Here is a 25,161-nt window from a genome sequence, read left to right on the forward strand (position 1 = left end):
GTGGCCGAGGAGGGACACAAGGTGCCTTTGCGAGGCAGCGTGGGCAGCCGCAACTGGGCTGGGAGACGAACCGAGCCTCGTCTCTCTCTTCTCGGTCTCGCATGGCGGCGGGGCGGCCTTGAGAGGGGCTCAGCCGGGCTGGGCAGCCCCTCGGATGGAAGCGCCGGCGGCGGCAGCAGCATCGGCGGGCCGGGTGGGGCTCCGTCCGGGTTCCCCGCGCGCCCTCCGCGCCCCCCTGGCCTGGGGCTGGCCCCTGCCCACCGCCGCCCTCTGCGCCTACGGCTTCTTCGCCAACCTCCGCCCCTCCGAGCCCTTCCTCACGCCTTACCTGCTCGGGCCCGACAAGAACCTCACCGAGACCCAGGTACGGGACCCTCCTTCACATGGCCCGGGGCTTCGGGGACCCTGGGAGTTGGAGTTTGCCACTCCTCACTCTCTATAGCAATGACTCTTAATAGCCACGTCTCCGTGCTTATCAGACCCCGGGAATTCTAGTTTGCCACTAGTAGCTCTAAAGCTGTGACTCCTTATTGTCATGGCTCTGTGTTTGTGGGATTGGGAGTTGTAGTTTGTCTTTAATAACTCTAGAGCAGTTACTTTAGCTGCCATTGCTCAGTGCTTAAGGGATCCCGGGAGTTGTAGTTTGCTAAGGCACTGGCAACTCTATAACAATGATTTTAGCTGACATGGCTCAGTGCTTATAGGATCCTGGGAGTTGTAGTTTGCCACTAGTAACTCTATAGTTGTGAGTCTTTAATTGTCATGGCTCAGTGCTTATAGGATCCTGGGAGTTGTAATTTGCCACTAGTAACTCAGTAACAATGACTCTAGCTGACATGGCTCAGTGCTTCTGGGACCATGGGAGTTGTAGTTTGCCACTTGTAACTATAGCTGTGACTCTTTAACTGTCATGGCTCAATGCTTATGGGATCCTGGGAGTTGTAGTTTGCCAGTAGTAACTCTATAGCAATGACTTTTAATAGCCACGTCTCCGTGCTTATGAGACCCAGGGAATTCTAGTTTGCCACTAATAGCTCTAAAGCTGTGACTCCTTATTGTCATGGCTCTGTGTTTGTGGGATTGGGAGTTGTAGTTTGCCACTAATAACTCTAGAGAGCAATGACTCTAGCTGACATGGCTCAGTGCTTATGGGATCCTGGGAGTTGTAGTATGCCACTAGTATCTCTATAGTTGTGAGTCTTTAATTGTCATGGCTCAGTGCTTATGGGATCCTGGGAGTTGTAGTTTGCAACTAGTAGCTCAATAATAATGACTCTAACTGACATAGCTCAGTGCTTCTGGGACCATGGGACTTGTAGTTTGCCACTTGTAACTATAGCTGTGACTCTTTAACTGTCATGGCTCAATGCTTATGGGATCCTGGGAGTTGTAGTTTGCCACTAATAACTCTATAGCTGTGACTCTTAGTTGTCATGGCTCAGTCCTTCTGGAACTCTGGGAGTTGTAGTTTGCCACTAGTAACTATAGTAATTACTTTAGCTGCCATGGCTCAGTGCTTCTGGGATCCTGGGAGTTGTAGTTTGCCACTAGTAACTCTAAAGCAATTACTTTAGCTGTCATGGCTCAGTGCCTATGGGTTCCTGGGAGTTGTAGTTTGCCACTCGTAACTCTATAGCTGTGACTCTTTAATTATCATGGCTCAATGCTTATGGAAGCCTGGGAGTTGTAGTTTGCCACTGGTATTTCTACATTAATGACTTTGTTGTAATGGCTCAGTGGCTGCTCTTGGATCCTGGGAGTTGTATTTTGCTGAGGCACCAGCAACTCTATAGCAGTGACTAATTGCCATGGTTCAGTGCTTGCGGATCCCAGGAGTTGTGCTTGCCAAGGCACCAGCAACTCTCTAACAATGACTCTAGCAGGCATGACTTAGTGCTATGGGCTTCCGGGAGTTGTAGTTTGCTGAGGCACCAGTATCTCTTTAACAAGAACTCTAGTGACATGGCTCACTTCTACGGGATTCTTGGAGTTGTAGTTTTCCGAGTCACTGGCAACTCTGTAGCAATGACTTTTAAGTGCTCTGGCTCAATTCTGTGGAATTATAGGAGTTGTAGTTTTATAAGTTTTTGAGCCTTTTCTGCCAAGGAGCTGCTGGTGCCTCGCCAAACTGCAGCTCCTAGGATTCCACAGCATTGAGCCCTGGCAGTTCAAGTGGGATCGAACTTCACCAATTCTACAGTGTGGCTCCAGCCCTCTCCTCCTTCCTTACATCTTTGGGGCTCAGAAGGTAAGGGGTCAAGTGCCTCAATACCCTAAAAACACTCAAAGCACGATCAGTTCTGGTTAGTCCTTGGGTGGGAAACCACTAACAAATACCAGTTGTTGTCGTCTATATTTCAGAGGAAGGAATGGACAAAGCTACCTCTGATGATTCATTGCCTTATAAAACCCAATGAAGTTTATGATGCCGCCATAAGTCAGCAGGTGACCTGAAGGCAAACACATATACCCAGATGGGATTGGCACTCAGGAACCTATGGTTTTATTTATTTACTAGCTGTACCCGCCACACATTGCTGTAGCCAACCTTCCCACTTTCTCTCCTTTTCTTTCTTTCTCTCCTTCCTTCTTCTCTCCTTATTTCCTTCCTTCCCTCCTTTCCCTTTCCCTCCTTCTTTCCTTTCTCCTTTCTCTCCTTTCTTCCTTCTCTACCTCTTTCCTTCCTTCCCTCCCAACCTCCTCCCTCTTTCTCGCCTCCTTCCTTCCCTCTCTCTTTCCTTCCCTCCTTTTTTTCTTCTCTCCTTCCTTTTTTCTCTACCTCTTTCCTGCGTACCCCCTTTTCTTTCCCACCCTCATATCTCCTTCCTTCCTTCCGTCCTTCCTTCCTTCCTTCCTTCCTTCCTTCCTTCCTTCCCTGCTTTTTTCCTTCATTCCCTCTTTCCATCCCTCCTTCCCTCCTTCTTTCCTTCCTTCTCCCTATCCCTCCTTCATTCCTTTCTTCTAGACATAGACTGGAAAAGAGTTGGGCTCGAAGGCGGTGCTTGAGAGAGGTGCATCCCTGCTCTCTGCAGAGCTCCATGGTTAGTAAGCCAGGCATCTGTATTATCATTTAGCTTTTCAAGTCCTTTCTGCTGCTTTTTTTTTTGGGGGGGGGGGGTTATGAGTGATGGTCACTTGTTGGTCTGTTTAGGGTGTAGTGTCCAAATTTGGTGTCAATACGTCCAGTGGTTTTTGAGTTATATTAATCCCACAAATGAACATTACATTTTTATTTATATAGATTTGCTTTGGAAGCTTAAATCTGATCCTGTTCTTGTTTGATCACTGGATCTTGTCTCCTGAAGCCGGAATAATGACCTCACCTTGAACTCAGGATTGTCGGTTATGAGTCAGTGTGAGATCTTCGCAGCTTTATGTTCACTGAGGAAAAGGGGAAGAATATACACTAATGAGGAAGCAAAGCACTGTATGGGTAGCGACAGATGGGTCTGTAAGTTCCTTTCGTCATTTTTACCATACAGTCAGTGTAATACGGTCCTCCGTGTCCACAGCATGAACTAATGCATCTAATTATTGTAAAGATTGTCCAGAACGTCACTTGTCAGTCTACATACAAGCAGCACCAATGACGTAACAACTCTTCTCTTCTGATTCAAAGTTACTGCAAAAAGAAAATGTAACTAGTGTGTTACTAGTTGTCAGTTTCTTGCAAATCCATGAACACTTTTGTGCCTATCTATCTAGGCTTCACCTACCTTGTAGGTAAAGGTTTCCCCCTGACATTAAGTCCAGTCATGTCCACATCTGGGGGTTGGTGCTCATCTCCATTTCTAAGCCAAAGAGCCGGCATTGTCTGTAGACACCTCCAAGGTCATGTGGCCAGCATGACTGTATGGAGCGCCGCTACCTTCCTGCCAAGGTGGTACCTTCACATTTGCATGTTTTCCAACTGCTAGGTTGGCAGAAGCTGGGCTAACAACGGGAGCTTATGCCTGCGACCTTTTGGTCAGCAAGTTCAGCAGCTCAGCGGTTTAACCCCCTGCCCCACTACCTGGGTTTCTGAATATGGCAATGTTTCTGTGCTGGAGGGTGAGGATGGATATACTTGGACCTTGGTCTTCATTTATTTTTAGGAAGGTGAGATAATGAAAATGTAAACAAAAAGAAAATTATGGGATTTGGACTTCGGAAACCAGTAATTAAAGATATGAATGTTGATGGTCAGCAGGAATCTAGTCCAGGGAAACAATTTCAGCTCTTCCAAGTGTCACTAAGCTTTAGTAAACAAGGAGACTTTTGCTGCCTTGAAAAGTAAAGTCATAAGCAAGCTTGCCAGTATTCTCTAGTACAGTTTGCATATGGAACCAGCTGCTCCGTGCAAGTATATCTTGCTCTACCTTGAACAATTTCAAATGAATGTTAAATTAGCAGCTGTCCAGCATGCATTTTGAGCATAATGTTTTCTTTATGAGGCTAAGCTAACCGAAATCCTTTGGGTTCAATTCATTAACCACATACAAGTGCTTGTTAAGTAGAAATGAACTTGGGTTCCATGTGCAGTTTCTGCACTAACAGAAATTGAATTTGGTACTCCTTAGAATCATAGTTGGAGGAGCCCTCTTGGACCATCCAGTCCAACCCTCTGCCAAGAAGCAGGAAAAAAGCATTCAAAACACCCCTGACAGATGGCCAACCAGCCTCTGCTTTAAATCCTCCAAAGAAGGCGCCCCCACCATACTCCAGGGCTGAACAGTTCTCACAGTCAGGAAGTTCTTCCTCATATTCAGGTGGAATCTCCTTTGCTGTAGTTTGAAGCCATTGTTCCACGACCTAGTCTCCAGGGCAGCAGAAAACAAGGTTGCTCCCTCTTCCCTATGACTTCCCCTCACATACTTGTACATGGCTATCATGTCTCCTCTCAGCCTTCTCTTCTACAGGCCAAACATGACGAGCTCTTTAAGCTGCTCCTCATAGGGCTTGTTCTCCAGACCCTTGATCATTTTAGTCGCCCTCCACTGAACACTTTCCAGCTTGTCAACATCTTTCTTAAATTGCATTGCCCAGGTGTGGTCTGACCAAGGCAGAATAGAGGGATAGCATTACTTCCCAGGATCTAGATCCTAGACTCGTATTTATGCAGGCCAAAATCCCATTGGCTTTTTTAGCAGCAGCATCAGATTGTTGGCTCATGTTTAACTTGTTGTCCATGCGGACTCCAAGATCTTTTTCACACATACTGCTGTTGAGCCAGGAATCCCACATTCTGTCTCTTTGCATTCCATTTTTGCTGCCTAAGTGGAATAACTTGCATTTATCACTGTTGAACTTCATTTTGTTAGTTTTGGCCCATCTCTCTAATCTGTTAAGATCATTTTGAATTCTGCTCCTGTCTTTTGGAGTATTACCTTGTTTAAATATTCATAATGAAGCATGTGGGCTGCTGTTATAGTTGTCTGCTGTATAGATGAAGTACAGAGAGCCCTGATATCTGCTGGAGTTTGTTTCCAGGACCTTCAGTGGATACCAGAATCTGTGGATGCCCAAGCATCAATATATAGAATGGCATTGTAAAATGGTGCCCCCTGTGTAAAATGGCAAAATCTGGGTTTGTTTTTTGGAATTTTGTTTGTTTTGGGGGAGGGGGGGGGATATTTTCAAACCATGGATGGTTGAATCAGTGGATACAGACTCTGGGTATAGAGGGCTGACTGTGCATCATTTGCACGTGATCTTTTTCAGCTATTGCAGATCATGGGAAAATTTACTGCAGATGTTATCATAAGGCTGTATGACGCATCAAGTCCTCCAAGTTTTCATTCAGTTCGGTCGCTGCTTTTTTAAATGAATGCCCTTGAACGCGGTCAGTTTTTTTAAAAACTGGGTGTAGTCATATGACCCCCTGCTTGTGCTTGTTTCCTTGCAGTTGTTTCCAACCCAGAAGTATTCAATGTTATGTCAGCTGGTCTGAGTAATACTGTGTTTCTCAGACATTGGGAACTTCACTGGCACTTCTAAACCAGTATAAAAAAAGAGAAGGAAGAGTAATTTCGTGATACCTTTAAGACTGACCAATTTATTTCAGCATAAACTTCAATGGACTATCGTCTAGAAAGACTGGGTTGTGGCGCAGCTGGTTGGGAGTCAGCTGCATTAAAATCACTACTGACCAAAAGGTCATGAGTTCGAAGCCAGCTCAGGTCAAACTAAGCTCCCGATCATTTGTCTAGCTTGCTGTTGACCTTTGCAGCCTGAAAGACAGTTGCATCTGTCAAGTAGGAAATTTAGGTACTGCGTATGTGGTAAGGCTAATGTAACTAATTTATGATGCCATAAACATCTCCAGCAATGTGCAAAAGAATGAGGAAGTACTCCATCAGTGTCACAAGTGGAGGGTTAAGCGACAGCTTCCCCGGTGGCTGGAATTCGAGCATACCTTCATGAAGCTGGAAAGTTAAATAGCCTCTGTGTATGTGTCTGTCTATATATGTTGTGTATCTATGGAATTGAATGTTTGCCATGCATATGTGCATTGTGATCTGCCCTGAGTCCTCTGCAGGGTGAGAAGGGCAGAATATAAATACTGTAAATAAATAAATAAGTTGTTCAGAAACAGAGGGCTTTCTCCCTCCTTTTTAAATGTTGAAATAGACTAACACACCTGCCTATTTGAAAATGTATCCTAATCCTGTAGTTCATAACCTTAGATCCACAGGTGATGTTGGCCTACAGCTTCGTAAGTCTCTGACCTATGACCATGCTGAGTGAAGTTTCTGGAAACTGAGGTCCAGCAGCATATAATAATAAATAAACTTTATTTATAGACTGCCAATCTCCCTGAAGGGACTGAGGGTGGTTTCCAACAAATATGGCAAGCATTCAATGCCAAAAGAAAACCATACAAACAGTTTACGTACATCCACCCAAACACATTAGACAATATAAAACAACATAACGATAACTTAATAATCTAAATAGCAAGAAATAAAAATAAGAAATAAAATAAAAAAAGAAAGTAAAAACATCATAAAATACAAAAATTTGATAAAACACACTAAAAATAAAATATAAATCCGAATACATCGGAGCTCCATCACGTGAGGTTAAACAATAGCAATGGCCAGGAGTGCTAAAAGTGGACCTAATCTATATATTATAAATGAAAATGTAATGTTCGTTCGTGGGAACATAACGCAAAAACTACTGGAGGAATTAACACCAAATTTGGACACTATACCCCCAAAAGAACAACAAGTTACTATCACTCATAAAACCACACAAAAAAGCAGTGGAAAGAACTGAAAACCCCCAAAAAGCTAAATGACAATACATCACATCCTGAGATAATGCGGCATGTCTCATTGAGTACCACATCAACTGTTTTAACGTTGTGAGATGTGTTCCACGCTGGGCATGCGCATTCAGCAGCAGAGTAGCAAAGTGCAAGGGCAGATTTCCATAGTTGACCTGGCTTGTTGGCGCATACTACTAGCATTAGATGGTTGATTTATTTGTCTGTTATGTACGGTGCTATTTCAGCTTAAACTATTTTTATAACATATTTTAACATGAATTGTTTCTTATGTACTTGTTAGCACCCCATTATTCTGGAGAAAGTATTCATGTAAATAAAACCTGTCAATTTATAAACTCTGCTGACAACACCTCCCAAGAACTGCTTGTCAAATATCTGTTCTTGGAATGTGCATTTTCATATACTATAAGGTTTGTGATTTCTTTTTCTTGTAGGTCTTCAATGAAATCTATCCAGTATGGACTTACTCTTACCTGGTGCTGCTGTTCCCTGTCTTCCTGGCAACGGACTTCCTCAGATACAAGCCGGTCATCCTCCTGCAAGGACTAAGCCTTATTGTGACATGGTTTATGCTGCTTTATGCCAAAGGACTCTTGGCTACTCAGTTCCTGGAATTTTTCTATGGACTGGTAACTGCCACAGAAATAGCCTATTATTCCTACATCTATAGTGTTGTGGACCTAAACTTATACCAAAAAGTCACAAGCTATTGCCGAAGTGCAGCCCTTGTGGGTTATACTGTAGGTTCTGTCTGTGGACAGATCCTGGTGTCTGTCGTTGGCTGGTCTTTGTTCGTTTTGAACGTGGTGTCTCTCACCTCCGTATCGGTGGCCTTTGCCGTGGCCTGGTTTCTGCCCATGCCACAAAAAAGTCTTTTTTTCCATCACCGACGCTCGAGTGCCCAGGTCAGTAAGGAGACGAAAGTTGTAGAATGTAGAAATGGAACAGTCCTCCAAGATGATCCTGCCTTAAAGAGGGTGCCTGGGTGGGACGATGTTGAATCGAACGTCCCTTTAAATATAGAAGAACATCCTGAGGAGCAGCAGGTAAGCAGGGGAATCAGGGTGGTGGCAGCACATTTGTGCTGGATTAATCAACTGTGATGTGCAAAGAGCCAGAATACCCTTAATGCACCAGGTCTCATTTGATCTTGGAAGCTAAGCAGGGTCAGTACTTGGATGAGAGACTGCTAAAGAATATCAGGCATTGCTGGCTACATTTCAGAGGAAGACAATGGCAAACCATCTCTGAGTTTTCTGTGTCTAAGAAAATCCTGTGAGATTTACAAAGTTGCCTTCAATTGACAAGTGACTTGAGGACACTTATACACATAGATATATAGTTTGCTGTGCTTGTTTTCCTTGTGAATCATTGGTTTTCAAGTATCTGATCTTTTCAAATTCTGGGCCTATATTCCTAAGCATGATTGTGTTGATGGAATCCTATTTCTTGTCCAAACATGTTTTTTATAGCATACAAATCCAAGCAAACCAAATATGCCGCCTCTTTTTATTGGGCAGGATAGCTCTAAAAATAGGTGCTGCTTGAGTGCTTTTGAAGGCAGATTGTTAATTATGATCAAGATAATATGTGCATTAAATTCCAGGACAGAACTTGGGAAAAAAACCTTTTTGGCCTGCAGTCTCTAGGACAGTGTTTCTCAACCTGGGGGTCAGGATCCCTGTGCGGGTTGGGGGGGGGGGTTCAGACAGGTCACTGAAAACCATCAGAAAACTCATATTTCTGATAGTCTTAGAAACCCTTTTGGCAGAGAAGGCTGAAGATCTTTCTGCCTATCCTTCTCTTCCTTTTTGAAAACAGGCGGCAAATCCTCCCAACAAAAGCCCTCCTCTGCTGTGATTGTCCAGCCTCTCAGGCAAAGGGAGAGCTGTTTCTGAGACTTCAAGTGGGAAGGGGCGAGCATGCATGCTCACCTCTAAATCACTGTCAATTCCTCCCAAATCTCTCCAGTATTTGTTGTTGGTCATGGGAGTTCTGTGTGGGAACAATTCTATCATTGCTGAGGTTCAGAATGCTCTTTGATTGTAGGTGAACTATAAATACCACCAACTACAACTCCCAAATGTCAAGGTCTATTTCCCCCAAACTCCACCAGTGTTCACATTGGGGCATATTGAGTATTTGTGTAGAGTTTGGTCCAGATCCATCATTGTTTGAGTCCACAGTGCTCTCTGGATATAGGTGAACTACAACTCCAAAACTCAAGGTCAGTGCCCTTAAACCCAGTATTTTCTGTTGGCCATGGGAGTTCTGTGTGCCAAGTTTGGTTCAATTCCATTGTTGGTAGAGTTCAGAATGCTCTTTGATTGTAGGTGAATTATAAATCCCAACAACTGCAACTCCCAAATGACAAAATCAATCCCCCCAACCCCACTATTATTCAAATTTGGGCATATTGAGTATTTTTGCCAACTTTGTTCCAGTGAATGGAAATACATCCTGCATATCAGATGTTTACATTACAATTCATAACAGTAGCAAAGTTGCAGTTATGCAGTAGCAACAAAAATAATGTTATGGTTGTGGGTCACCACAACATGAAGAACTGTATTAAAGGGTTGTGGCATTAGGAAGGTTGCTCTAGAATCAATCTTTTTTGTAATCACAAAGAGGAACCTTTCCAAGCTCTGCTCAGCTATTTGTTTTGCAAATGGAAAAACAAACAGTTGAGTAGTAAAGCTGTTAGGGGAATTTCAGCTGAGATATGACTCACTGAAATCAAGGTGGGGAGAGTTCAATCAGGAAAAAGGAGAGTGCATTCAGGTAAACTTGCTGTAAATTCTTTTGGAAAAGTTTGAGACATGGAGTAGGAAATGTATTTTTGTAATGGTGTAAACCAGGCTTGAAATGGCTTAGCATTCTGTTCTTTCACCAGGGGAGAGGTTCTGTGTGCTTTAGTTTTGTTTACTAGGCTTCTATTGATAATCACAGCTATTAGCATTCCATGGAATTAATGTTACCTAGTTGAATGCTGCTTTCCTGGAAGAGGATTACTGTGAAGCTGAGAAAACATTTGTGGTTCTGAACAAATGACAAATGTAGTTTGTTCTTCACTATTTTTGCCGAGATGTTATAGCCTACTATCCTTCCATAAGAAATATTGCTTCCACATTCTTCCTCTGAGCTTCTACACTCTCATTTCTCCATGACTGATGCCCTGCTGAAATCCCCAGCGCCTTGGTGATGGAAGCATCTTCATTCCTATTGGCAAAACTTGGAAAAGCTTCTCTTTGTGTACTGTTTACAGAATTCCAAGCCATCATAACTATGAAGGCTGCATGTTGTATTGAAAAATTGTCAGCATTACTAGAGTTATGAGCCCCCGGGTGCTGCCGAAAACAAATTTGGGAGGCCCTGTCTAGGCAGAGACCAGCCAGACCCAAAAAGAGGATCCGGGACACCTGGTGAGATAGCAAGCACCAAGAAAGTTTTTTCCATTAATTTTCCCAAATAAAGTCTCACCAAGTTGAAGCAAAAGCCACCGAGGTTTTATTTAATTCCAGCTGGAAGGGATAACGACCGGAGTTATCTGCCCAAGAAGCCGACATGCTGGCTGGGCAGAGAAAAACAATATAGGGCTGTCAGATTCAAAAGTTCCCATGGCCACCCCCCCTAAGCCGGCTTTGTTGTGGTTGGCTGTGACATCAGCAAGCCAGCAGGAGATCCAATGAGAGCCTGAGCCCTGCTTTTGGCCACTCAGACAATGAGGTGGAAGGAGGTGGGCAACAGGGAAACAATGGGGAAAAAAATGTCATGATGATGGGTTATGAATGCCCCTTTCTGTGCCTGTATTGATAAGGGGGGCAAAGCGATAGCTTAAGCTCTCAGGCTTCATCCTGGGCTATTGGCTTGAGTCTTGAAATAACATCTTTTGTTTAGCTCCGAAGAGCCAATTCCATTGTCTTATAGTTCTGTAATATTTACTTGATGGGAATTGAAAATCCTTTTCGGAGATGGGAAATGGCACAATGGAGAGGTGGCGACAATCCCTGGTTCCTTTGTGTTGGGGGATTCTATATGTCCATAGATTCCATTGTCCTGGATGGTCAAGCCAACAAGGCCCTCTGAAGTCCAGGAAAAGGGGCCATTCACTTATTGTCCATGCAGATGGGTTTTTGTCAAAACCTTTGTTAAGGGGATTATCGGCTCAGGAAGTTTGGAAATTCCTGAGCCCTGAGTTGCTGGTGAAGTTCATGAAAGGGTTACCTTGCTTCATATTTTATACAGACATACATATATATAATGGATGGGGACATGGGGCATATACAGAGTTTTATATGGGAAGGAGGAGGCATGCAGGGTCAAGGGGAAGATTCATCTTGGTCACCCAGAGTTCATGTAAGATGATGCAAAGCTCATTGAATTACTGAGCCATTCATAAAACAGGAGTTTCTTTCTTTAAAAAGGAATACAATTCATAAATAATAACCAAATTGGTCAGATGCTGGTTTGGGTTACAGGGGCGTTACCATATGGGGCCATGAAAAGAGTTTTAGGTTCCCGCTTGGGGGAGAGATAGGGGATTATGGGATCATTTCAGCCTGGTGTCCTTGGCAAAACTATAAATTCTCTGATTATGAACTATCTTTTAGATAGTCTTTGTTTTGGGGGCGGGGTCACCTCTGATTGCACAGTGACGCAGTAGGTTTAACCACTGAGTTGCTGAACACTTGGAGGTTCGAATTCAGGGAGCAGGGTGAGCTCCCGCTGTTAGCCCCAGCTTCTAACCTAGCGGTTTGAAAGCATGCAAATGTGAGTAGATCAATAAGTACCGCTGTGGCGGGAAGGTAACGGCGCACCATGCAGTCTTGCTGACCACATGACCTTGAAGGTGTCTATAGACAATGCCGGCTATTTGTTTTAGAAATGGAGATGAGCACCACCCCCCAGAGTCGGACACGACTAGACTTAATGTCAGGGAGAAATGTTTACCTTTTTTTTTTTTTTTACTAGAGTTGGCGTCACACAGTGAGTAATTCTGGGTGCCTCCTAAACTTCCTTCTGTGCTAGAGAAGACCACAAAATGATAGCTAAAATGTCAGAAAATTTGACAAAACCAGCAACTATTTTAAAACACGGCATCAAAAACAACAATGCTTTTAGCATGTGCAGATGGAACCATTTGTTTAATCTCAGCTGCACTGTAAATATTTGCATATACAGAGATTGGGTACGTAACAATTCTTTTTTCACACAGCAAGATGTAACTGTTGCAGCCTCTAGTAGTACTTTTTCACTTGGTCTCTGCAGTGTTCCTAAGCATGGACTAGCCAGTGTGTTGAATATAGTGTGCGTTTAAGAATGTGATTGACAAAATTCATCTCCAGATTGGAGGTGTGGTATTTGCTCTAATTTTTAATACAATGATTTTTTTTTATCATGTCAGAAGCGACTTGAGAAACTGCAAGTCATTTCTAGTGTTAGAGAATTGGCTCTCTGCAGAGATGTTGCCCAGGGGACGCCTGAGGGAGGCTTCTCTCATGTCCCCACATGGGAAGCTGGAGCTGACAGACAGGAGCTCACCCTTTCTTGGGGTTTGAATTGCTGACCTTCAGGTCAGCAGTTCAGCCGGCACCCATTGTGCCACCGCAGCTCCTTAATATGATGAAAGTAGACTACCCTATGAACTCCTGTATATGTCAAGAGCAGGTTTGGGAGTTGAAACTATGGGTTTTCATATGAACCACGGATAAGTTAAGGGTCATTTTGCAAAGATAGGAAAGCAGCAGAATCACCTAAGATGAGAACAAGCAATTCTCTCCTTTCTTTATATCAGGAGAAAAAACATTTGAAGATCTAAATCTTCCCTATTATAGTTTATAGAGAGCCAACTGATTTACTTACTAGAAAAAACAACACTGCAGTGTGTTTGCTATTCTTGTTTCTGTGCTGTGAATGCTAGTTTTCATTTTGTTAATTTGGTAGTTAGAATAGAAAAGCAGCTTGATAGGAGTAAGATTTTTGGAAATAATTTCACTTGGTAACATGGTATTTGAGTACATATATACTTGTGTTTATGTGAACTTTGACACATACCACCATCACAGTTTCACTGATGATCTGTGCCAGTATTTTGTCAACCTGTTAATATGCTAGGTAATTACAGGGAAACCGTATGATTTCCTTTCTCATTTGCTGTATCAGTTCCGAGGTCTCTTATGCAGCCAATAACATTTATTAAAACAGTTTTTAATTTGCAAACACAGTGATAGAGCAACTTTGTTCCTTCAGATGTTAACACCTACAAACTCCCCAAAGCATAGACAATAGAGAGGGATTTGGGAGTTGTGATCAAAAACAGTGGTTCCCAACCCTTTTTTGACCAGGGACCACTTTCCAACATTAGTACCAAAAGGGTTACAAATCAGTTTTTGGTCAACTTTAGATTCAGTTTGGTTATTTGGGATGCTGATTCAGAAAACTGCATTGGATGGACCCTATCAGCTCTGGTTTCTGATATGGAACATATATCATCCAGTAGTTGCCACCTTCTCACCCACAGAAAGCCATATTTAATAATCTAGAGCTGATGTGGTAGTAGTAATCTTTCGTGGGTAGTCAGCCTCTCCCCTCCCGACATCCCCATTGCCTCGGCAGGGTTTTCCGAGACCAGTCACTCTCCTTGCTGTGTGGTTTCAAGGCAATGGTGTATTAATGGTGAGGCTGTGGACCATATTGTCATTCTTGAGGACCACTGGTGGTCCACGGACCACAGGTTGGGAACCACTGACCTAAAACAACCAGAAGTACAAAGGTTTTCCAGCACTGCTCTAGGTTTAGAATTGCCCATATTGTCTTACATTCATTGATTATATCAAGGTAGACAAAGTGCAGCTTTCCAGACTTTGTTGGAGCACAACTCACATTGGGCCTAATTAGAAGTCAGTAGTGATGAATGCTTGGTGTCGTAGTCCAACTATGTCTAAGGCCACTCCTTGCCCGTCTTTGGGTCACGTAAATGATGTAGTGCTGAGTGATTCAGTTTCTACTTGTTGGATGAGGACATGGATGGAAAGCAGGAATTACTGCTTTCTGTCTTCACCTCAAAACTACATATTGCTATAAGTGATAAACAGTTATGTGCCTATCCCTCCCATTATTTTCTTGACCAGAACTTAGTCTCAAATTTAGGATAGGTATTAAAACAGATTTTAATCAGATTTGTCGGGATTGCTTTGTGGTTCATAGGGTTGTTTTTTTTTTACATTTGTATTCAGATTTTAATGACTAATCTAAAACTTCTACCCGGAAGAACATCTGACTACTTTGGGGAGTGTTGTACAGTTACCTAAGACACAGAATCAAAAGGCCTGTGGTAACATGCATATTTATCTTTGATACTTGTGATCCACGAACTGGGCAAACCATGTGCTATACAGACAGCATGAGATGAGGGCCATGCACATATCTAAGCTTCTAAAAACCAGTTTGTTATGGGTTTGTTTTTGTGGTTTAAGAGCCAGTCATTACTATTTGTGGTTGCTTCCTCTTGAATACATGCAGGCTTTTATTTTGCCCTGTTCGGTTGTGTCATTGTCAACAATGCTATGGATGTAATCCTCTCTTGGGTAGAAAGATTACTTGAATGTATGTGTTTCTGATCTTTATAGGAGCAGAAGGTGGACATTGGGAAGGTAATAAAGGAACTCTGGCAGGATTTCCTCCAGTGTTACTCTTCTCGAACTCTGCTGTGTTGGTCTGTCTGGTGGGCACTCTCTACGTGTGGCTACTTCCAGGTGGTAAACTACATTCAAGGCCTGTGGGAAAAGGTACAACCTTCTCAGAGCTCAGAGATCTACAATGGTGGCGTTGAAGCTGCTTCCACATTGTTGGGTATGTTTTCTCTTTTTAAACTCCCATTAGGAGAAGTGTATGCCATGGTGATGCTAAGCATTCAGTTTACCTTACTTATGGTATTGGTATGTTGCTAAACCTGGTACTTTGTAGTGCAGGGAAATGCCACATTATCTAAAAAGTGTTGAATCACCTTTTTGTTTGGTAAGTTTCATGTGACTGAGTTGACTCAGTCGCTTGTGCTAACCACTTAGTAATGTTTTGGAATTTTGTCTGGAGATAAGGGTGTTTATGGCAGTCTCCTGGAGAAGTAATCCAAAACAAGCATGCTCAGAAGGCCGTATGTCTTAACACCATACATGTTGGAACAAACATGACTTTGGTTCACAGGCTTTACTGTACAACAACCACAAACTGAATAATGTTCATGGCATAGGAGAGGGCAACTGTGTATAAGTGTGCCCTTTTGGAAAGGCCGTGCCTTGACTCCTGCCCTTAAAGCTTTAGTTAATAAAGGCTTGCAATTTGACTTCCTTCTCCTGAAATTCCTTCAGGATGAAACAATTAGGCAATCTCTATTTGTTTTTCCAGCAAGCAAAAACTTGGTTGTTTTGACAAGCTTTTACAATGTAATGGGTTGTTTGAGCACCATAAGAAGTAGTAATTTGATATAATGCAATTTAATAATAATGTAATATCATAATAAATGTATACTTCTTAATAGTCTAGTTCTAATTTTTAATAATATATAAATTAATATGAGGATTGGATAAACAGTGAACAGGATGCTTAAGCTTTTTGTTTAGTCTTAATTCAAGATATGAACATGCTGTTTCTTGCCTTCTAAAATGCTAGTGTAAGTTTTGTAAACGTGCTGATTCAAAGTCTATTTACTCTGAACTCTGTGAAATCTTAGGGACTTAGAGGAATATTTACTGAAACTGGGTTTCCTGTTTATTCTTATTGTTGATGTCTAATAACCTTTTTCAAGAAATGTCTTCAAAATATATACATATCTATTCATTTTGGATAGAAGTGTTTTAGGAGACTTACTTGTTTGATTTTTGCACTTGTAGGAGCCGTGGCTGTGTTTGGTGCAGGCCATGTAAAAATATCTTGGGCTACTTGGGGTGAGATCGTCTTAGCCATGTTCTCCCTCTTAATTGCTGCGGCTGTGTATATCATGGACACCATTCGTAACATCTGGGTGTGCTACACTTCCTATGTAGTTTTCCGAATTGTCTATATGCTGCTCATCACAGTAGCAACGTAAGTATTTCCCTGCAAATTTGGTCAGTATATAGACAACCGAACTGAATCCAGCTTCTGTTGTAAATTTTTGAAGACTTCAGAAAACCACATAATATTGTAATAATGGATGTAATATTTTAGCTGTTTTAATGTGTATTGATTTTAATCTTAATTTAAGTGTTTGTTTTAATTGTATGTTGTTTTTAAGGCATGAAATAGTTGTCTATGTGTAAAGCTGCTTTAAGTCCCCTTCGGGGTTGAGAAGGACAGGGTATAAATATGGTAAATAAATAAATAATACCCAACCTCTGGATTTAACCCAAACAGAAGAAAGGTTAGGTCAAGTTATAAGCATGGGAAAGTTGGATACCTTGGTTGAACCTAATTTTCAAAGAAGCACCCGTGCTAGTTTTTTCTATAGAAAAACTAAGACAGGAAGTGGAGAAAGAAGGGAATGTGGCAGAACCTTTAAGACAAACTGGTTTTTACTTTACCATGAGTTTCATGGAGATAAACCCACTGTTTCAGCCTAGGACATATTTATACAGTTGTGGTAGTGGGATATAATGTAGCAGTTCTGCATGTAATATTACATTCTATCCCACTCCCACAATTGTATAAATATTCTTTATATCTGGGGTCACTCAGTACTGCTGCTGAAGAAGTGGATTCATATCCATGAAAACTCATGCTAAAATCAAAATCAAAGTAAAGGTAAAGGTTTCCCCTGACATTAAGTCTAGTTGTGTCCGACTTGGGGGTGGTTTCTAAGCCGAAGAGCCAGCATTGTCCATAGACACCTCCAAGATCATGTGACCAGTATGACTGCATGGAGTGCTGTTACCTTCCCACAAAAGCGGTACCTATTGATCTCACATTTGCATGTTTTCGAACTGCTAGGTTGGCAGGAGCTGGGCCTAACAGTGAGATCTTACCCCGCTCCCTGGATTTGAACCACCAACCTTTCAGTCAGCAATTTCAGCAGCTCAGCCGTTTAACCCTCTGTGCCAACAGGGCCCCCCAAAAATTAACACCAATTTGTCTTAAAGGGGGCATGACATTCCTTTTTTTTTTTTGGGGGGGATCTTCTTTTTTGGTTGAACCTTGTGAATTCAAATTAAAAGCAGGACTTCCTAACATTAAAAAGATCAGGGGATGTGTTTCCAATTCATGGCTCTTTAAGCCATTTTGTTGAATTTTGAGTTATTTCCAGGAAACAACTAAATATGCATAGAACTGTACTGCATTTTTGGTTTTGTAGTTTCAGTCTTTTATGGTATTCTAATACCTGGTAAACCGCAGTTCAGAATGGTCTTAAAGTGTTGTTACAATGACTGCTTTGTATCCTGTTCATAGTCAAATATGAGCTAAAATGTACCTACGGTCGTTTCTTTAGCAGTTTCTAGCTTCCAAGTTCCAGATCTGTAATCATACTTGAATTGACTGAATTGTTTCCAGAGCATTCACTCATTATCTTTCATAAATCAAATAGAGTAGGATTGGATTATACTCCCACATAGTAATCTGTTTACTGTAACCCAGAAAGGTATTTAGTACATTGCTTAGATTACATTGTAGTTGCATTTTATTTTGAACGTTACCAGCTGAATTCTTTTCAACTGGGTTTCTTTCAAGTTAGCTAGTTTTTCTCTTCCATTCTTATAGTTTTGCATCTTGTGTTTCAAATATGATATCAATGATAACTCATTTTATGTGATGAAGATCATGGTGGTTAGTATTCCTGCAATTCATCTTTCCTTCCAGCACTACAAATTAGGTTATTGTCATTCCCATTTTACAAATGGGCATGCAGATCTTGGTTTCCTGTGATTGTCATCTTGAAATGGTTCAACTGGTCAGACGTCTTTGACTTTGTGTTGGCTGGGAAACATCAACAGTGTATCTTAGGTTATGGGTCAACGAATTACTGTTACTTCATATGGAAATACGTATTTAAAGAGGAAATTGGATATGTGTGTTGAAAGGTGAAATCTCAGATTTTGGGACCAAGTCTAGACTTCCAGGAGAAATCTTTAGGGGCCTCAATCTGGACTTCAGCTACTTTGCAGATACCATGGCCCCTTTTCCAGGACTCCATTATCTGACAATCTTTAAGCATTTATATTGTTTTTCCCTGTTCCGAAAGGTTGAAATGCCTCCCTGAAACTCCCCTTAGCGTGAAAGTTTTAAAAGGAAATATGCCAGCACCTCTGGTCTCTTTGATTCTTTGCTTTACCTACTACTGTAATATACCCCCCTGAAAACTCCCTCTTTCACATTGATTTCTCTATTGGGATGTAAGAGGTTCTCCAACCATAGACTGACTTACTTAGGCGATCCCTGGTTGTCTGAGTATGATGGCCCTCCAAGTGTAGTGTTTTGATGGTGGATATGTAGGTCACTGTGGAGCCTTATTCTTGACCCGCATGTTCTTCCACAGTGAAGACATTGGTTTCCAGTTGGAAGGTGGTTCCGGGACACACCTTTCTCTTGGCATGTTTCTCCCTTTCACCCTCAAATCATGTTCGAATTCACCCTATTCCAATTCTGCAGCACTGCTGGTCACAGCTGACCTCAAGTTAGAGCATTCAATGGCCAGGACCTCTCAGTTCTTGGTGTCTCTGCCACAGTTTTTAAGGTTGGCTTTAAGCCCATCTTTAAATCTCTTTTCCTGTCCACCAACATTATGTTTCCCATTCTTGGGTTTGGAGTATAGTAACTGCTTTGAAGTCCTAACCAGATAGCTTTTTCAGCTCAAGCTTTTAAGTATCAAAAAGGACCCTGATTTCATTCCAAAGCTTTTGGTGATATACATGAGAAGTGTTGCAGGAAGATTTGGAATATTTGGTCCTTTTGCTGCTGCTATATACAGATTGCTTTTAAAAGCTGTGATAAGGGCTAGGGAAAGTGCCACCCTCCCCAAGCATCAATCACCATGATGGATAGGAAATTGTAGGGAGTTGTAGTCCCAAAACAGGTTATTTCTCCTAGCCTTTTCTGTGACTGAAACAGTTCTGTATGTGAAATTACCAATGGTGTATCCAGTTTGTCACCCAATTCCTTTAAAAATGAACTTGGAAGAATTCTGCTTGTTGTCTTCTCTGATAGAAATCATTGTTTTTAATCTTTCCATTGTTGTTTTCTGTGCAGGTTTCAGATTGCTACAAATCTCAGCGTAGAGCGTTATGCCCTGGTTTTTGGTGTCAATACATTCATCGCCTTGGCATTGCAGACACTACTAACTTTGATAGTTGTTGATGCCAGAGGACTTGGGCTGGATATATTTACCCAGGTAGGTCTAACCTTGTATTTCAGCTGCCTAGGAAAAAAGGAGAGGCGTATCTTTAATGGTAAAGCTTTTTTGTCTGTCTTCAGAGTGTGAGATGGACTGTCAACTTCTCTTGTGTTGAGTTTTGGGGTGGAATAGGATTTGTATAATTTCTTATGTTTAGAGGGTTTCTTTGGCCATGGATGGTGGAAATACCTACCATGACTTATTGAGGTCACAGAAGGTGCAAGAATTTAACAGTGCTATTTGCATAATTTTAAATGGAAAACTCTGTTCTGAATTACCGTACATACTTGGATATAAGCTGAGTTTTTCAGCCCTTTTTTTAGGTTGAACCCCCCCCCCCCTCAGCTTATACTTGAGTCAAGATTATTTATTATTTTACTCTATTGTTATTGTTATTATTATTATTATATTTATTATATTATTTTGCCCTAATATTATTTTATTACATTTATTATTTATTATTGTTATTATTACATTTATTATTTTACTCTATTATTACTTTTATTGCAGTTCCATTACTTTATTTTATTATTATTTTTATTACATTTATTATTTTACTCTCTTTATTTTTATTAGAAGGATACGTAAACACATTTACATTGAAGAAGGATAGAATCATGGTTTAATCAGAGTTGGACAGACTTATATTAAATTACAGTTTTATGTAAATATTCAAAAATATTTAACCTGCGGTTGTCTCAATTACTGTATCTGGTATCTGTTTTTATTTTGAAATTTACAGTAGCTGCTGCATTTCTCACCTTTGGCTTATACTCAAGTCAATACATGTTTTAGTTTTTTGCGGTAAAATTAGGTGCCTTGGCTTATATATGGGTCAGCTTATATTCGAGTGTATATGGTAGTTTCCTGTTTGAATACATCTAAAGAATGGTTCTAGGGAAAAGGACAGCAAGTTAAATAGAGCACAAATGTGATATACAGCACATCAAAATAAAATTCAGTTTTAGGTAATTTAGATGGGTGGAGGCAAAACATCTAAATGGTTACTATCTTTTCCTCTCCTTCCCTGGCAAAAGCCAAGCAATAAACCATTTGTCACACCATAATGCCCCCCCCCCTCCCCCTGTACAGCATTAGGTATTATTGTCATCATGCTGAACTGTTCATGTTTTTTTTCCTTTCTTTTTTTACTCTTTCACTATCCCTTCCTCCCAGTTCACGATCTATGCTGCTTACTTTGCTGTCATATCCGTTATATTCTTCATCAGTGGCACATGCAGTATTATCGCAAATTACCGGAGGAAGGAGAGGAGGAGGAGAAACAACGCTACAGAAAATGGTGCTTAAGAACGCAGCCTTTCAATTTGTTCAACATCTGTCCCCAAGCAAGTGGGGATCTATTTTATATATGCAGTTTCTTATTTATTAATGTATTGACATGTGGTTATTTCCAGACTGTTACCTGAACTGTACTTGACCAATATTTGTACTATATTAGTAGCATAGGTTAGTAACAGAATGTATTGAACTTTATCTTACATAAGTAAGAATAGTATTTATAAAAACATGGTCTCATACAGACAATTTTGTTCTCGGTAGGGGAGATCTGACTTGCGGATTTCCCTCCTTCTTTTGTGACAAACAAGCCATAAAGCAATCCATGGAATATGGGATTTTTTAAATTATCCCAGTTCATGTTGGTAATGCTTTTGGAAAACTGTCTCTAAGAGACTGGAATTTGAGCATAGCCAAGAGCTGGAATCAATGGTGACCTTCAAGTTGGCAGTGAAAGAACACTGTCATGGAGATGTTGCACTCATGAATGTTGAAGAGCTCTTATTTTCACGCACAAATATTTTCCACACTGTTGTATGTCTTGTTTTGTCTGCCTTTTGGCATCTCTAAAGCAGGAGTGGGTAATGTGGCCCTCCAGAAGTTGTTTGACTATACATCCCAGCAACTTTCACCACTGGTTATGGTGATAAAGGTTAATGGGAGCTTCAGTACAACAGCACCTGGAGAACTATACATTGCTAACCAAAGTACTAGAGTAGTGGTTCTCACCCTATAGGTCCCCAGATGTTTTGGCCTTCAACTCCCAGAAATCCTAACAGCTAGTAAACTGACTGGGATTTCTGGGAGTTGTAGGCCAAAACACCTGGGGACCCACAGGTTGAGAACCACTGCAATGTTTAGTTTTCTTTGATTGTTCTTGTCCATTAGATTGAAGTCAATAAAATGAGTGTTGACTTCTGACCTCATGGAAATACCAGTTGTAGCTTTTGATTTATAGATATGGCGGGTCACTGTGAGCAGATACACTAAATGCATGTTCCTTTGAAGACTTTATTCAGCTCCTGTATAGAGATGTGTTAACAGTCTGTTAAGATTTTATATTTAAGCTCTTGACAGTAGACAGTGACTAGAAGAATGAACAAACAACAATATGGTCTGGCAAAATCTGCTCAAATAAAAGAAATCTTCTTGGATTGGAATTTCTGCCCAACTATTAGTTTTTCAAATTATAGACAAAGACATTGACAACACCAAATGGAAGTTTGTCTTCATGGTTATTCCCCCTGATTTCTCTGGGCCCGTTTGTTTCTTAAATGTTTGTTGATGCAAATTATATGTGTATTACACTGTATTATGCTGAGCTGTGATATTAGCAAACCATGGTCATATGTGCTCAGGTAAATGCAAAATCTACAAGGGCTGCTGTGTGGCTTCGAATAAGGCAGTATTTTCCATGTAGAAGGGGAGGGGGGGGGGGGAAGCCATAGGCCTACCTAAATCTAGTTCATAGCCCAGTTAGAGTGACTCCATACCTCTGTGAAAACATCAGCTATTCCTTTTTAAGTACCACTAATTAAATGAACCTGCTTCAATTGAGATTAGCAATTGGATTTTGGGCTTATTATGTGAAGAAGTGCTTTATTTTAAGGCCTCTTCCTAGTGTTGTGTGAAAACTGGTCATTTAATGTGGTTCTTCATTAAGTAAGAATTTTCATGTGTGAATGTGAAATCCAATTGTATAACTGAATTTACAGTACTGTTCCTAACAGTCATGTTTGAGATCCAGATTCTGATACACACAAATGGCATGCTATTGGTTCCAAATGTATAGGGAGCTTGAAATTGGATTTGAATTTAAATGTTGACCTCTTTAAATCTACAGTTCAGAAATAATACTAAATCTGAGATAAATTCAGACAGGTTTATTCATACATTAGGATTTTAACTACATTTGTAACAAGGTCTGTTTAGAGGTCCAATGGAGGGTGTGTTGTCAAGTGTAATGTCATGGGAAGCAAACATTTCTTGGTTTAAAACCTGCCTTCCATCCCACATTTATAGTTGCCTCAAATTGAAAAACAAGTAGCCATATTCCAGATGCCTTCTAAATAGAAATTTAAAAAAACCACTATTAACAGGGAAGAGTGAAACCTAGAGCCTGGCAGATTTGTGAAGGAAAGGATAAGATAATCAAGAGAGAAAGCTGGACTTTTGATATGGTTTTAAAAAATGTCTTGTCTCTCAGAGAAACTAGGCATAGTATTAATTGTGTGAGTGCAGTTTATGTGTTTTATTAAAGCAAAAGCTGTTTGGAAGCCTGGGCAACTTTTGGACCAAGGAAGGTAAGGAAGAGAAGCTTATAGCTTCTCTCCTTGCTATAAATTCAATAAAATTGTCTCCATCAAGCTGCAAATAGCATCATTAGAGAGATTACTTTCACTGGTGTGCCTTCTTTCCCTGGTGCCCTGTTGCTCATGTTTCTTCTCAGTTGCTATAACAAGAAAAGATGCACATTAAGTCCTTTATCAAGTTAAAATTGTTTGGCATTATGTCTTTCATCTCTGGGGAAAACTGAAATAAGGTATTCCTTGCACAAGAACTGCCTTATACTACACGTAACTGGCTATGCCATACATATCCAGTTTATTAAATGTAAGCCTGGAAGTGGTTCCAGGATCCTCTGCATTGTTGCATCAAGCTCATGTATTAAAGAGGACTCTAATACCGCACTAAAAATAAAATGTGTAAATGAGACAATTGTGAGAAAATTTTATTCTGTCCAAGTTGTAAAATTGTTTTTATCAAATAAAAATATTTTATCATATTCTTACAAGTTTGTTTTTTATTTGAGTGTAATGTTATGGTTATGGTTCAAAATTCTCATGATTTGCTTATATGTTAAATCACCATAATATGATCATTTTTATTAGACGGGTTTTTTTTTTCACCTCCATGCTTTTTAAAAACCAGTGTTACCTGAAGAACTGTGGCTTTGAAAACTTACACATAGAATTTATATTAGAAGCCTTCGACACATCCGTCATTTCCCTGTGCCAACAAGGGAAAGTCTGTAGTGTCCTGTCTTGTCCAAACTGTGATTCTGGCATATAGCAACTGTCAAGTGTTGTATCTCCCAGGAATACAATTTTGTAAAAGACCAATTCTGTACTAAAGCAAATTTCAGAAGCACCATATCAGATTAGGGTGACCTAGATGTACGGCTGGTCTGAATTCAAGCTTCTCTGTAAAATTCAAGAGCAGCTCAAACTTCTGTTGCTTATTTATTGGTTGTAACTAATGACCAATTGCAGTTTTAAATTATCTTCAAAATAGAATGTTGAAAAAAGGAAATGTATGCCTGAGAACAGGGTGTACAACACAAAGCTATTGTGGTTCAAATGTTTTGGAAGAGGGAATTGAAAGATTACAAAGAACAACATGCTGTTATAAGTGCAAAGCATAAGGCAATAGGCAGGAGACAAAGATGGTAATTCCCACACACTCTAGGTCCTGTTTTGAGTGAAGAAAGGATCTTTCTCCTGTACTCGGAAGCACCCACCATGTTGATTAAACTGTTTAAGGTAAGGGTGCACATACATGATTTTCAATAAACAAGTGTTGATTTGCATTCATGTATAGTATTTACAAGAAGCCTCCAGTGACGCAGCGGGCTAAAGCGCTGAACTGCTGAGCTTGTTGACCAAAAGGTCACAGGTTTGAATCCAGGAAGCGGCGTGAGCTTCTGCTGTCAGCCCCAGCTTCTGCCAACCTAACAGTTCGAAAACATGCAAATGTGAGTAGATCAATAGAATCATAGAATCAAAGAGTTGGAAGAGACTTCATGGGCCATCCAGTCCAACCCCCTGCCAAGAAGCAGGAATATTGCATTCAAATCACCCCTGACAGATGGCCATCCAGCCTCTGTTTAAAAGCTTCCAAAGAAGGAGCCTCCACCACACTCTGGGGCAGAGAGTTCCACTGCTGAACGGCTCTCACAGTCAGGAAGTTCTTCCTCATGTTCAGATGGAATCTCCTTTCCTGCAGTTTGAAGCCATTGTTCTGTGTCCTAGTCTCCTGGGAAGCAGAAAACAAGCCTGCTCCCTCCTCCCTGTGACTTCCTCTCACATATTTATACATGGCTATCATATCCCCTCTCAGCCTTCTCTTCTTCAGGCTAAACATGCCCAGCTCCTTAAGCCGCTCCTCATAGGGCTTGTTCTCCAGACCCTTTATCATTTTAGTCGCTCTCCTCTGGACACATTCCAGCTTG

General features: G+C 41.0%; 1 protein-coding gene across 2 annotated transcripts; it reads left to right on the forward strand.

The window, feature by feature from the left end:
- On the forward strand, window positions 1-23,715 carry SLC19A2 (solute carrier family 19 member 2). 2 transcript variants are annotated; one of them, XM_060770751.2, is made up of 6 exons: window positions 1-364; window positions 7,708-8,319; window positions 14,905-15,127; window positions 16,165-16,357; window positions 19,490-19,631; window positions 20,811-23,715. In XM_060770751.2, exons 1-6 carry the CDS (start codon window positions 155-157, stop codon window positions 20,940-20,942), a joined length of 1,512 nt encoding a protein of 503 aa, XP_060626734.2. In that variant the 5' UTR covers window positions 1-154; the 3' UTR covers window positions 20,943-23,715. The 2 variants fall into 2 exon arrangements, with proteins under 2 accessions (XP_060626734.2, XP_067322710.1); XM_067466609.1 differs by lacking the exon at window positions 1-364 and adding an exon at window positions 3,327-3,451.
- Window positions 23,716-25,161: the final 1,446 nt, after the last annotated feature.

Source organism: Anolis sagrei, chromosome 3 (genome assembly GCF_037176765.1).
Source record: "Anolis sagrei isolate rAnoSag1 chromosome 3, rAnoSag1.mat, whole genome shotgun sequence".
In the NCBI taxonomy this organism is placed as follows: domain Eukaryota; kingdom Metazoa; phylum Chordata; class Lepidosauria; order Squamata; family Dactyloidae; genus Anolis; species Anolis sagrei.